Below are 15,211 nucleotides of genomic sequence, written 5' to 3'. Positions count from 1 at the left end.
GTGTGTGTGATCAAGTTAAAAGGATTGTGCAGAATAGTTAGGGTAAAATTTGCTATCGTAGATAGCAGTGAATCAAGTAATCGTGTTTTTAAGTTTCTCTAAATTGAAGCATAATGTGTTCTTTTGAATCTTTTCTTTCAGCTCAATGCAGAGAAGAGCCCTTTTCAGCGGACTTATGCGACTCAGGTGTGTTTGTTTACTGCTTTCTTAAGCTACTGCTTCTTGAAAACGCTTTGTTTGTAGTTACTGGCTTGTTCTTGGTTGATTAACTCTGTTACTGGCTTACTGCTTGATGATTAATTGATACCCTCATTCTTGCTTGTTCTTAGTTGATTAACTCTGTTTCTGGAAGTGAAATCATGGATAAGATTACAGGGTTTTGTGTTTTTGTTGAAATTATTGATAAAAAATTGGTTTGCTATGCTGCTGCTGCTGTTTTTGAATTTCTGGCTCTGTTGTTTTTGAATTTTTGTTGATTTATTGATTTCATGGTTTTTGTTGATTATTTGTTGCTGTTTTTGAATTTTTGTTGATGATTTATTTGATTTCTGGTTCTGTTGTGCAGCTGGTGTTTTTTATTGTGTTAATGAGAGCTGCTATTTTTTACTGTGATGTTGATTTATTGATTTCAGTTATGGATGATTATTTGTTGAATGATTATTTGATTTCTGGGTCTGCTGTGCTGCTGCTGCTCTGATTTAATAATAAAATATTTTGTATTATATATGCTTTCCACTCTAGTTCCAGTTGTCATCCCTATTTGACAATGAGAAAATCTAGCTTTACCACCCCTAATTATATTAATGTATTCAATACACTTGTAACTTGACTCTAAATAATAAATTTTAATTACTCTATTTCTTAATTATTTGTCGCCGAGGTATGATCCACGTTTTCTCATAGGTTTCTTATGCATAATTACTTGAGAAGCTGTCACGTTGATCTGAATGTGTTCGAATTGGCTTACTTTTAGTTCGAAACATCTTATATATTGAAATAGCCTTCTGTCAAAAGTTTTGAAAGTATTAAAAACTATTATTTCTCTCTAGTCTTTAGATAATTTATTATGCCAAACATGCTAATATATTCTTCTTTTCCTGTGCAATATTCAGGCTGCAACTAAAGTTCTTGCTCGACAGTTGGTAAGGCTTACGCAGCAGATTGCTAACCTTCAAGGTAGTCGAGCTCAGATGAGAGGCATAGCAACTCACACACTGGTAAAGAACAAGCATTCTTTGAAAACTGTAGCTCATATGTAATTTATGGTGTAGTTTGTGTAATACTGCAGTCTATTGTTTCCATGCTCTCACCAATAATTGATTGATCATGCTCTCACCAATATTTCTTTTTGATTAATCTGGTTTAGCTCATTCTGTTTAGCTTGTTTAGTTCAACTAATTTGGTTTAGTTGAATTAGGTGGTTAATTAGAGAATTTGGACTGTTATATGAACTGCAATGATTTCAGTTTGTGGAACTGGTTAAGTCTATGGATTCTGTTTGCTGCTTGCTTGAACCTGGGAAACAGCTATTTACTGCTGCTGTTTAATAAGTGTTGCTGCTTCGTGCCATGTGTTAGAGACCTAGTAGATCTAGAAATTGTGCTATGTTTAACTGTATATAGCATGCTGATAACTCTGATTCTGATCTTCTACTGTGGAGATCTAAGATCTGGTTGAACTTGACTGATTTTATTTAATGTGCATAGCTTGTGTGTTTATTTTTCGTCTTTCTTGTTGTCGTGACTGTTCGCTGGCCTTATTGTCTGATCTAATTTTTCTTCTAATCTGGTTGCTGGACGGCCTTTTGTTTGATAGAGTATCATATTATGGTGTAGCTCATATTTTTCTTGGCCCCTTTTTTTCTTTGAAAACTATAGCTCATATGTAATTTATGGTGTAGTTTGTGTAATACTGCAGTCTATTGTTTCTATGCTCTCACCAATAATTGATTGATTATGCTCTCACCAATATTAAAAGATGGATTTAGGCATTCGTTTCTTCCTCTTTCACACCCTGCAGGTTTTGACAGCTACTAAAATTAGATATTGGAGGTTTTGTTCAATTAGATGCTAGGTTTTGACAAGTCCCCATGAGATGTAATGGCAAAAGAGAATTGATAGGCACACAGTTTCTTCTTGTTATCATGCTATATAAAAAACATGTCTCAGTTGTGGTGGTTTGGTTTGGTTTTTGTTGTTTTCCATTGCAGGAATGCTATTGATTCCTCTTTATTCAAGCAATGGTTGCATAACTTGCAAAGTGAGATTGGGATTCTAGCTGATGGCACCTTGGCTCTGAGACAAGTTTTAATTCAGGTAATTGCATCATCAGTGTTTAAAAAGTGGATATGATTTCTGATAATTAGGCCTTGTTAAGTGGTAATTTAAGTAACTGACTAACCTGTTAGTCTTCTAGTCTTATTCATGTTCTCAAATCAAAATCAACAAAACTAGTTGGACTCTTTTTGGTGTAAACAGGGTGTAGACATGTTTGGAAAGCGCATTGGGTTTCTCAAATTTAAAGCGCATTGGGTTTCTCAAATTTAAAACTACTGGAATGTTGGATGATGACAAGGTTGATTTCGTTGGCACTGCAGTTCGTGAGGCTTCTCTCTCTCTCTCTCTCTCTCTCTCTCTCTCTCTCTCTCTCTCTCTCTCTCTCTCTCTCTCTCTCTCTCTCTCTCTCTCTCTCTCTCTCTCTCTCTCTCTCTCTCTCTCTCTCTCTCTTCATAGCTTAGTTGTGCCTCTGACAGGTTGAAGAGGAGACTGGCATAAAGTTCAAACTTGAAGACATGGTTGATCTCACTACTTTCTTGGATTCTTCAACAGGATGCAGATTTTTTCCCTCACCGGTATACCTTAAGCATTCTGCATCAACCTTATTGCTTTATTGGTTTTGCAAATAAATAATTTTGTCGCTTGAAAAAAGAGCTAATAATGCATCTGCTTTATAGTTGTTCAATAATTTAGTTTGGTATTTTGAGCATAGTTTAGTTTCGTGTTATTGTACTTTTAGATTTGCATTTACCAATCAGTGAGCATTCAATTCAATTTCTGGCTTTCTGTGGTTCAATCTAACAGTATTTTATCGTAGAATGTGAACCTGGTTTAATTTGGAATTGTTAATACATGCATAAATTAGATTATTTCTTATAATATTTTTATATATATCGTTTTTGTTGGTTCAATTTGTTCTTGATATTTTGCTGCAGGCTAGTATTGGAATGGATAACTTGAACGCTTAATGCACAAAGTGGAGCAGTTTTAGGTTGATTTTGATCTTTTACTAAGTATTTAGGTTGATGATCATCTCTATTAGTGTAATTTGATATATTATGAGCAGTTCTAACTTGTATTATTTCTGTATTTTTCTTCGGTTTTTAGTTTTGGAATTTGAACTCGAAATTTATTTTGTATTTGAGTAATAGTTTTTTAATGTATAAAACAATTATAGTAAATATCTCACTAATTATTGTTTGATTTGTCTTGTAATAAAAATTGCATACTATATTTGTAGGTTTGGTAATAAAAAAGGATTGAAAATTTATATTGTGTAGCAATGAAGATCAAGTAACAAAAAGAATTTTTTTTTTAATTTAACAAGGCTTTCGCCACGCTTTTAAAGCGTGGCTATATATTTTGCTATGGAGCGTGGCCGTATATCTACCTATCACCACGCTTTAAAAGCGTGGCCGTATATCCACCTATCGTCACGCTTTAAAAGTGTGGCCGTATATCCACCTATCGCCACGCTTTAAAAGCGTAGCCATATCTCCACCTACAGCCACGCTTTAAAAGCGTGGCTATATTTCCCACCTACAGCCACGCTTTTCCAAGTGGCAATTTGTAAAAAAGCGTGGCAAACAAAAAGCGTGGCAATAGGCTGCAAAAAGCGTGGGGATAGAGCAACCGCCACCCTTTGATAGGTCACCCTTTCAAAAGCGTGGCGGTAGCTCAAAAAGCGTGGCGAAAAGCTATTGCCACGCTTTTTTCAGCTTTTCGCCACGCTTTAAAAGCGTGGCAAAAGACGTGTTTTCTTGTAGTGATATGGGTACCAATATCCCAAAACATCATAGTAATCCTCAAATAACATTATTATTATTGTAGTGATCGAGTTCACACTTCACAATTGTCTTCGCATTTCAAAGACAAAAATGGCTCAACCAGTGTTTGTTTCATCAGCCCAAATCCCAAAAGAAGATGAAAATATAGTGTTTGATTCATCTGTTATGTCATATGAAACCACCATACCCAAAAAATTCATATGGCCTGATGAGTTTAAGCCAAGCCAAGACATACCAGAACTTCAAGTTCCAGAAATTGACATGAAAGCCTTTCACTCTGGTGATCCAAAAGTTATATCAAATCTTTGCTCTAAGATTGATGAGGCATGCAAGAAGCATGGATTCTTTTATGTTGTTAACCATGGCGTGGACGCCGAACTCATAGCGAAAGCTCATGTTTTGATGGATGATTTCTTTGGCATGTCGTTGGCAGAGAAACAGAAGGCTCAGAGAACGCTTACAGATTTTCGTGGGTATGCTAGCAGCTTCACTGGCAGATTCTCTACCAAACTTCCATGGAAGGAAACACTCACTTTTCCTTACTCTGCTCAGCATTCATGCAAAGCTGTGGAGGAATATTTTGTTAATGCTCTTGGGGAAGATTTTCGTCACTTTGGGTGAGTTAGAATGATATAATGAATTTAATTTTGATATATGCCTGAAATGTTTTAATCTGGTTATATTTATTTTTTAAAATTTATTTATATAGTGAAGGTAATAAGTAATTATTTTTATAATAATGTGTCAAAAATGTAAAAATGTAACTCAAATTTATCTTATATAGTATTTATTAATTATCGCTAAAATTAATAAATATTAAATAAGATAAATTTGGATTAATTTTTTATTATTTACTGACGATCACGATTATTTTTATAATTGTAAAAATTAAATCGATAAAATTAACGGTTTAAAAGTTCAAAAGATTAATCAAAATTATATAAAATATAATGATTATTTTTTATTACATGATGTTATATGATTGAATCTATTGGTGAAATTGTTTTATATTTATTGGATATCAAAATTAAATTATTTTATCCCGTGCTTTTTATTCTAAAATTCCGTGGAAAAAATAATGAAAATTATATTATCTCTTTTTGTTTTATTTTATTTTAAATGTTTATTTTAAAAAATAAAAAATTAAGTCAAATTATTTTTAGAACATTATTTTTCTATTTTGTACAACTAACAAAATGGCTGACAGTAATCAGATTCGAAAATTGTGGATATGGAACCGATCCGCAAGGTTCGGATCCGATTTGCACACTAATCAGATCGGATTGCAGATTTTGTATTGATATCCGCATATCTGCGTATCTGCAAAAATAGAGAAATAAATAAGTAAATATTCTTTTTATGTTTTATTTCAATTAATAATTATCATATGTGTTGTATTATTTTAATTTATTATTTAAAAAAAGTATGTTTAATATTATTTTAAAAGTAAACATATTTAAAAGAATAGAAAAATAAATTTTATTGATATTTTTTTAATAAAAATAAATTTTTAATTTTTTTTGTATTTTACAAATATATTCGATATACGATTCGATCCATGCTTAAAAACTACGGATATTGAATCCAATTTGATCTAATAATTTTAGTGTGAATCAGATCGAAATTTTAACTATATATAATTTGCGTTCATCTTTAAAAATTACACTTTACTTTCAATTTAAAAAATTAAAAGAATCTATTTTTGTGAACATACATAGCATCATTATTGTTAATTCCGTCACGTTAGCCTTTTCCGTCAATTATAATAGAATAGTATAGTTATTATGAAAAAAATAAAAAACAATTTATAATATGATGAAATATTTAAAAAATTAAAAATATAATATAATAAGTAAGAAATTTAAAAATAAATTAAATTTTAAGGGTAAACAAAACCTGGTTAACTTTTTTCTAAAGAGAAATGTTCATTTTAAGATATATATTTTCTTTAATTTCAATATACCTCAGAGAATTGTTTTTAATTTGTCAACCTGGCTGCATCAATTTTAAAAGGAAAAGATTAATTAAAAAATCTTGACACATATATATTTGTATTTGATAGAGAGTTCTACGAGAAATACTGTGATGCAATGAGCAATCTAGCCCTTCAAATCATGGAACTTGTGGGAATGAGCTTAGGAGTTGGGAAATACTTCAGAGACTACTTTGAAGAAAATAACTCTATTATGCGACTGAATTACTACCCACTTTGTCAAACACCTGATTTGACCTTAGGAACTGGGCCCCACTGTGACCCTAATTCGCTTACCATTCTTCATGATGATCAAGTTGCTGGTCTTCAAGTGTTCTTCGATGCCCAATGGTACTTGGTTCCTCCAAGACAAGGTGTCTTCGTTGTTAACATTGGTGACACATTTACGGTAACAAATCTTTATATTGTAATCTTGTTAGTTGGTAATTGGTTGATGTAAAAATAATAATTAAAAATTGTTATATAATTTAATATATTTAATTAAACTGTTTAATATAATATATATTTATATTTTAACTATTATTTTTATATAAAAATATATTGAATAGATGCCAATTAAAATTAAATATAGCATATATTACAGTATGGTGTAATTATATTCCTGAGTACATACATATACCGATTGAGTTGAATAATTGACATTTTAATTTTATTCTGCGTGATTTCTCAAAATTAATAGCTAATATTAATATACTTGAAATAATAATAATAATGAGTGTTAATTGATTTTTATAAAAATATTATGTCTACACAAAAAATTAATCATTAAATAATTATTATATATTTATAAATAAATATGTGTATTATTAACTTATTACATTAATATATCTTTTGTACAATACTGATTTAGTAATTAATTTTTAATATATGTATAATATAATTGTTATTTTTATTTATTTATTTTCAGGCTTTATCAAATGGAGTTTACAAGAGTTGTTTGCACAGAGCTGTAGTGAATGACAAATCAGCAAGAAAATCACTTGCTTTCTTCCTGTGTCCTAAGAGGGACAAAGTTGTCAATCCACCAAAGGAACTCATTACTGAAGAGAATCCAAGAAAATATCCAGATTTCAAGTGGCCAACCTTGCATGAATTCACTCAGAAACATTACAGAGTTGATGAAGGAACTCTTGAAACATTCTCCAAGTGGCTTTTAGACAATAAAACTTCAACCAATTAATTAAGAGTGTCTCTTGTATATATATATATATATGCCATCCAAATTAAACCAACAAGTATGTAATAATCGAACTTTATTTTCTTATGTTTAGGTGTGGATGATGATCATATATAGTCGAGACTCTTAGGAATGATATAATAAAGTGCTTGGTGCATGTCTTTATCGACTTTTGAGTCCTTATATATAATAATATTATCATTTTTAAGCTTTTAAAATCATTTTCTCTTTTTTGATTAATTATTAATGAGTTGTTTTTTCTTTTCAATGAAACAATAATATTATTAAGTTTTAAAGTGGTCTTTAAATTTTCACTTAAAATTTTAAAATTGATCATTAAATTTTCAATTATTTCAATTTGTACATGAATTTTTATTATGTAATTTATATTAGTCCTTCATTAGTAGCGTGTTAATTAATATGACATCATGAATGAACAATTAATAATATATAGTCTAACCAAACTATATCATTTAAATTATAACTTATTAGCATAAAACATCAATTAATTGCACATATAATAAATAGCAATTTTACGTATTATAAAACAATTTATTCATATGTCAATTGATATCATTATGTATGTATCACAATATAATTTGTTTATATATTACTGACCATTAAAATTTTAGAGATAAATTTAAAACTGAGAAAAAAAATTCAAGTAACACTTTTAAGACTTAATTTAACATTATTCTATTTCTTTACTTCAAAACATCCAAAGATTAACGTCCACATACATTCATTATTTTGCTCTTAAATCATGATTTAATTACCTTCTCACATCCTTCAATTTGGAAAAATTGTTACCGAAAATTCGTCTAAAAGAAAACACGTGTAGGACATATTCTGATCTATATCTAAACATTTAAATATTAAAATTTTGTTAAAGAATCCATCTAATTTTCTAATTAATCTTTTCCTTTTCAAAATAGATGTGGTAATTACAAAAACAATTTAACTGAGGTATTGAAAATTAAGGGAAATACCATCAAAATAAAATTTTTCTTTCAAAACGGGGTTTACTTTCCTTTAATTTATTTTTTCTAATTGTTTGCATTGCTTATATATTTTATTTTTTTTATTTTCTCTTTTATATTTTAAACAAAAATACTATGTGCATATAAAAAATCAATTACTAAATCAATCATTATGTATTATATTCATACATATTAATTTATATATTTTTTTAATTAAATACTCAATCAATAAAATGATCAAACTTGTATCAAATTTATCAAAGTAGAATAATAAAAAAAATTTACAGTAGAAGAATAAAATTTTATGAAACACCAAAGATCGATATATTTTTATACGGTGAGTGAAATGCCTTTATTATCAATGTTGTTAATACATTTATGATTTATGTTATTGTTATATGGATAAGTTTCATACACTCTGTGTAAAGGGGAAAAAAAAAACAAAGAAATTAAGTTTCATAATTTTCATACTCCATGACAAAAAAAATATGTATAATCTTAATGTATGAAATACCGTAAATAAAATAATAATTAGTTTAAATCTATCTTTTATGCTCCATCTAATAGAATTTACAAGAGTTGCATGCACAGTAGAGCTGTTGTGAAGAACAAAATTGTCAGAAAAGCACTTGATTTCTTTATTTGTCCAAAAGTAAACAAAATGGTGACTCCTCCTTTAATTTTACTAGTCATGTAGTGAGGAAAGGAAAATAGAGAAATATGGTGTGGAATGAGATTGTTTGATGTTAAAAAAAAATAAACACTAAGGGCCTTTAGCCTTCTTTCTTAAAAGAGAAAGAATTAAAAATGTTTTCACTTTTAAAAAGAAATTCAAATTCTGAAAAAACAAATAGAAAATGTTAAAAGCAAAAAATACAAACCCGTAATATTGAACTGATAATGGAATACAAACCATCGTTTTTAAGGAGATTAAAAAAAAAACTGTTCAAACTTCAAAGTAATAAAAACAAAGTAACATAAGTAATACTACAGTTCAATACACGGTTATAATCCACCATCCATTACAATCACACACCTAACACCTCATTAATGTTTTTTTTTTTTTTTTTTTTTTTTTTTTTTTTTTTTTTTTTACTTATAACCACACTAGACACGCACTCTCTCTTTCTTTTTTTTTTTTTTAACTTACAATCACACCACACATGCATTTTTTTTGTATTTTTAATTTTTTTGGATTTTTTTAAAACAACTATAATATAAAACAAATCAAATTGCAACTGACAAAGTGACAACAAATCTTTTCTCTTCATCAACTCCTTTGATATGGCTAGGTGTCGCGTTTTGGTCTTTAACTCCATCTTCGGAATTGGACTTCTCTAATAGAACTGTTAATATAATTGTGTCAGTTTGAAGAAAGATAAATAAAAATGAAAAATTTAAACTTTATTAGTAGCAGTAAAATTAAAATTTAATGTAACGTGATACTTCACTTTAATTTGGAGTCTACTAGAAAGACAAAATTATTGATAAATAAAATACAGTTTATTTTATATTTAAATAAAAACAAGCTTTAAACTTGTGAATCCTCTCTCTACACTTCTAATAAGAGAAGAAATAAGAGGGGGAGGGGGAGAAAGGGGAAGATTGAACAACATTGCAAAATTTAGTTGAAGTGTTCACAGTTTTAGAATTTGCATTAAGTGCATAATTCACAAATTGTATTATAAAATCATTAGAAAAATGAACCCATATAATCGTGAGTGAGGTGTGTAGTGTGTATGACAAAATAAAATAAATTATCAACCTACAAACTATTTAGTCATAACGTATAAATAAATAATTTTATATTCAAATAAAAATACATAAGACTTTCGAACTAACTAAAAGTCCTTAAGAATCTTCATCCTGGTCAACTTTTAGAGTATATATATAAAGATTAACTAATGATTTTAGGTCAAGAATCTTATATTTAGATCTAGATAGGATTTATAAATTAAAATATATATCTATAATTAAGTTAAAAGATTTGTAAAGTGAAATTAAAATACTATTTTAATTAATTAAAAGAGTTTTAATACTAGGTAGCAAGCAAGTAAAATGTATGATGAACAAGTAGTACAATAATGGAAGAGAGAACGAATATGATGCATGTCCCTTACATATCTCTGAAGTGGGTATGAGAATTATGAATAAGAGCAAAATGCAAAACATTTAACTTGGTAATCTTTTTCTTTTCTGGTATTTCTGGTTTGTAGGTGAGTAGGAATCTTAGGTGTTTTTGTAGGTGAGTAGGTCCCACAGGAATACATACCGGATGCATGCCGAAGAGACCTAATTAACAGGGGTTGATATTTAGGGTATTTACATATTCTGTAGGTGGGTACTCCCATGAAGATATTATAATTGTCTTCATGTGATGATTTTTCTTTTTGACCCTTAGATGATGGAGTGTAGGGTTAGATTTTGATATGTTATAAAAGTGTTGTTTTCCCTATTCTGTATACATGATTTTGCAGAATGAGTATTCCCTTTCTGTTTGCTTCCTAGCTTATCAAACAAAGCTAATTCTTTTAATAAATTTCAGGAAGTAAACTTTAATTATTTTCATCAAAACATGGACTAAAAAGATAAAGGAATTAAATACATACCCCTTCAAATACCTTCCGTACAGCGCAATTGAGATCATCCTCAACCAAGAATGCATGTTTTTCTCCCATATCATCAAACGGGACGACTTCTATATCTTCTTCGTCCTTGAATTGAACTTCCATCCACCTGTTCACAGATACTGTACCTGCACAAAAACTTTCCATCTTGCTGCAATCGATTAGCAACAAATGAACCAAGGATGGAAATTTTAACCCAATGTTGCCATTGTAAAACCTTCCAAGGTTTGGTAGAGAGCAAAGGGACAGAGTTTTCAGTTTATGAAATACTATTATCTCCTCTCCTACATGCCCTGATGACTCTTCTACTTCTTCTTCAGACACAATCTCTTTCAGTGATTCACAGTTTTCTATGGACATGTTCTTCAGCTGTTGCAGAGTTCTGCTTGTTGAAGGTGTGAACAAATTCACAAGCCCATTACATTCTGATATGTTCAACTCTATTAGGTTCGAGAACGATACCTCGCTTGGTACTATACTCCTCAAACTATGACACTTATCCATTTGCAATTTTTCAATATTTTCAGAAATGTGTTGCACCCAAGAATGCTCTAACCCAATGGAATTCAACTGAGACAAGGAACTCAACTGCAAACACTTCACTTGTGGAATAATTTCTTTGACACAATCCATGGTAGGTCTTTTAGTGCAGATTATCTCTTTGAAAGAGCTACAACATACAACGAGCTTTTCTATATTGGGCAGCCGTTGAAGAAATTCATATGGTAAAGTATCTGAATCATCATGAAAACATTGCAATTGAAGAGCTTCTAATTTTGAAAGGTTGTTCACATGCAACATCATCGTGATCTCCTCCTTGCTGACTGCTAGAAACTTCAAGTACGGGATTACCTACAAGGGAAAAAAATATTGTCAATTCAGCCTACTACGTAAATGATAGTCAAAATAATCAATAAGACATGGATGTATAAATGTCATAAAGATTAACAAGACATAAAACCTTTTCTGGCAAGAAAATGGCTTGATTCTCTGCTTGTGGACATTGAAATTCCTGAGACTCAAATTGGAATGTCTTCAACTTGTCACAGTGGAATAAGTGCACTTTCTCCAGTTTGGGGCATTCTAGCTTGTATGGTGCAGGGTAAAAACATTCCAGTTCTGGTAAAGACCTCAGTTTTATGGATGTCATGCTTTGCAATGCAAACTCTTTAGCAGCTCCTTCGATAATTGCTTCATCTTTTGCAACAATTTCCACCAATCTGTCACACTCTGTTACTTCCAGTTTCTCAAGTTTATTCAGATTTTCGGCTACAGATATTGGAAACAACCTTTGAAGATTGTTGCATCCATGCACGTACACTTCCTGAAGGCTCTCAAAGTAGCAAACTTGTTGAGTAGGATCTGAATCCCAAACATGTTCAAGATTTGGGAGCTGCTCAATAGTCAGTTTCTTTAAGCCAGACCTTAAAGGATTGATCTTTGTGTCTTTTGCTTCACGTGTCACTTCAAATATTGTTTTCACGGACTCACATTGTCGCACAACCAACTCTTCCAATTTACATAGTAAACTGAGTATGTGAGAGGGTATTACAATACACATGAATTCACATTTTTCCACAATCAAGATCTTCAATCTGATGAAGCACAAGGATGGAACTTGAAATGGACCATTCCATATTCCATGTATTATTGGGTGCTCGTTGAGCTTCAAGTCCTTTACTTCCCTCACAAATGTTGCAACCTGTGCATGAAATATAACAAAAATGTTAAATTAATCGGTCCACATGTTAATTGACTACACAAAATCTAATATTTTGATCCAACTTTAATTCTCATGACGTAAATGTTTTTTATTACATTCTTTTTAGAAATTAAACATCTTATATCTTCATAAAATTTTCTGTTTTCCACTTAAAAAGTCATATCATCAGTTAAAACTATCACATAAATTTTTTGCTTTATATCTTGAGTATTTATACTAGATTTAACTACTCAAATATATTCTTCTAATTCTCGTATAATCTTATTATTCTAACTTGAAACCTTCCACACATTTATACATAAACAGAAAGAAATCAAAAGAGGTGGAGGAATAATTCATTTAAAAATTTATACAATACAATTCTTCTCAATTGTTAAATTATTAATACATATATAAAATATTTGTGAAAATTGTGTAAAAATTATATCATCCAATGTAAAATTAATGGAAATTTTGTAACAATAATGATGCATGTCATATCTGCTTTTAATCCAACATCGGATATAGGTCGGCATATTAAAAATGTGTTATATATATAGCATATCACTTAGCGAAAACTGTGTCGATCAATGCTAATTCAAGTTATGATACGAATTCTGACAGTTAAAGAATAAAGATTGGTAAAATAAGTAATTTTTTCTCATTACAAATTAATATTTGTTGTTATAAACACTTATTGAGAAAAGTTTGTCTCTCAAAGAAAAAATAAGAAAGGAAATAAATAAATAAATACATACCTCTGTCTTGTAAGTATTTCGTAAAGTAGAATTGAGATCAACTTCCAATGGGATTCTAACACCGTTAAATGAATCATCAAAGACTACTTCTGACAACTTGTTAGTATTGATGGTACCTTCACAGAAAGATTCCATCCTGTTGCACTTAATCACTTTCAATTCCTCTAATGATGGAAAGATTAAGGCAAAATCCCCATTGTAAAATCTTCTAAGGCTTTTTAAACTCTTAAATTGTAATTCATGCAGCTGCTCAAATACTATCTCCTCATGAATTAATTCTTCTCCTTCATTAAACATAATCCATTGCATGGATTTACAATTAGATATTTTCATCACTTTGAGTTGAGACAAACTTTTAGCTGTTGAAGATGTGAACAAATATATCATGCTATCGCATTCAGATACAGTCAAATGCGTCAGATTGGAGAAACATACAGGAGAAGAAACTAAACTTGTTAAACCAGAGCAGCTTTTTACTTCTAAAGTTACCAGAGTTTTGAGAATTGATGATTCTCGTATCCAAGAGCGTTCAAATCCTATGAAAATTAGTTCGGAAAGAGAAGCCAACTTCAATTCTTTAAGATGTGGTAGAAATGGGGCGCAATCCAAACTAGGCCTTTCAGAGCAGAATATCTCTTTGATAGAACTATTTTTCACTTGCAGAGTTTTTATACAGGACACCTTTTGGAGAAATGTATATGAAAGTTCATCAGACTCAAGTTCAACATTAAAACTCTGCATATCAGAAACATTTATGTCGCCAAAGTGGCTTCTGTCACATTCTTCATGTCCAATCATCTTCGCTTCTCTTTCACCAAACAACATGTTGGTCAATTTAGGAGTAATCTGGACAGAGGAAAGGAGGCCATCAATTTAAGTTATTAGAGAAATAACCAAACCAAATGGATTTAACGTTATATTATTAAAATTATAAGAATCAATACCATACAAGAGAAAAATATACATATAGCACAACAAATACTTTAAATATTTGATAATTTTGTTTTTGGAGGTAGAAACGAATATATAGACTCGTGATGCTGATCGCAAGACATCTCCACCAATATATTTTGAAGAAAGATAAAAGAAAATATAAAATACATTATTTTTACATATAAATCATACAGTAAGAAGAATTTATAGGCACTGTCATACAACACAATTCACTATCCATATTACAAGATTTTTTAACCTATTTACCATTAGTAGTCTCATGTAGGAAATATAAAGCAATTACATGATTAATAAGTACCTCTTTGAAACAGACTTGGTCCTCAATTTGTGGATCATGACCATTCAGTGTCTTCAACAAGACACAATGCAATGAACAGTAAAAACAATTGAAGCTTGGTAAATCCAATAGTGTCAATGAAGTCAAACGTGGGAACTTAATAAGGTTTGAAATTGCTCTTTCTGGTGTTGTTGCAATCCCTACAATGATTTCCACCAAGCTTTTACAATGTTTCAACTCTAGATTTTTAAGATTGACAAGATCCTTGGCTACTGATTTTGGGAACAAGCTTGTAAGGCTTTTACATGTATCAACACGCACTTGTTGTATAAGTTGAAAGTCGAGTACCCCATCAGGATCTTCATTCCAAATGCTATCCAAATTCGGCAGCTTTTCTAATACCAACTCCTCCAGTGAAAATTTAATTGGTAGGAGTGTCTTGTCTTTTGTTATGCATTTCACATCAAATATAGTTTTCACAGAACTACATTTTTGAACTTCCAATATTCGCATGTTATTTAAAAAAGGAAGTAAATGAAGAGGTATTACTTCGGATAAAAATTCACATTGATGTACAATCAAGGACTCCAAATTACCGAAGTATGCTTCAGAAACTGGCATTGAATCACGCCACATGTCTTGAACATAGAGGTTTTCTCTGAGACCAATAATCTACACAT

General features: G+C 30.4%; 2 protein-coding genes across 4 annotated transcripts in view; one reads left to right on the top strand and one right to left on the bottom strand.

Annotated features, from left to right (window-relative positions):
* The first annotated feature begins 4,085 nt into the window (after positions 1-4,085).
* Positions 4,086-7,368, top strand: LOC112754423 (gibberellin 20 oxidase 2-like). The gene is made up of 3 exons (XM_025802071.3): positions 4,086-4,680; positions 6,126-6,444; positions 6,964-7,368. Exons 1-3 carry the CDS (start codon positions 4,154-4,156, stop codon positions 7,234-7,236), a joined length of 1,119 nt encoding a protein of 372 aa, XP_025657856.1. The 5' UTR covers positions 4,086-4,153; the 3' UTR covers positions 7,237-7,368.
* LOC112754411 (uncharacterized) overlaps positions 5,140-15,211 on the bottom strand; it is a 43,272-nt gene continuing 33,200 nt past the window's right edge. Inside the window, exons 10-14 of one of the 3 annotated variants that reach the window (XM_072221563.1) lie at positions 14,553-15,203; positions 13,301-14,146; positions 11,802-12,542; positions 10,823-11,692; positions 5,140-5,383 (exon numbers count right to left, since the gene is read on the bottom strand). In XM_072221563.1, coding sequence (XP_072077664.1) covers positions 5,333-5,383; positions 10,823-11,692; positions 11,802-12,542; positions 13,301-14,146; positions 14,553-15,203 — 3,159 coding nt within the window. In that variant the 3' untranslated portion in view covers positions 5,140-5,332. Of the gene's footprint in view, positions 5,384-9,100; positions 9,560-10,822; positions 11,693-11,801; positions 12,543-13,300; positions 14,147-14,552; positions 15,204-15,211 lie in introns of those variants that run through there. The other 2 variants (XM_029293170.2, XM_072221564.1) reach the window with 2 other exon arrangements.

This window comes from Arachis hypogaea, chromosome 2, assembly GCF_003086295.3.
Source record: "Arachis hypogaea cultivar Tifrunner chromosome 2, arahy.Tifrunner.gnm2.J5K5, whole genome shotgun sequence".
NCBI classification, from domain to species: domain Eukaryota; kingdom Viridiplantae; phylum Streptophyta; class Magnoliopsida; order Fabales; family Fabaceae; genus Arachis; species Arachis hypogaea.
This window is presented reverse-complemented; position numbering and strand designations above follow the sequence as displayed.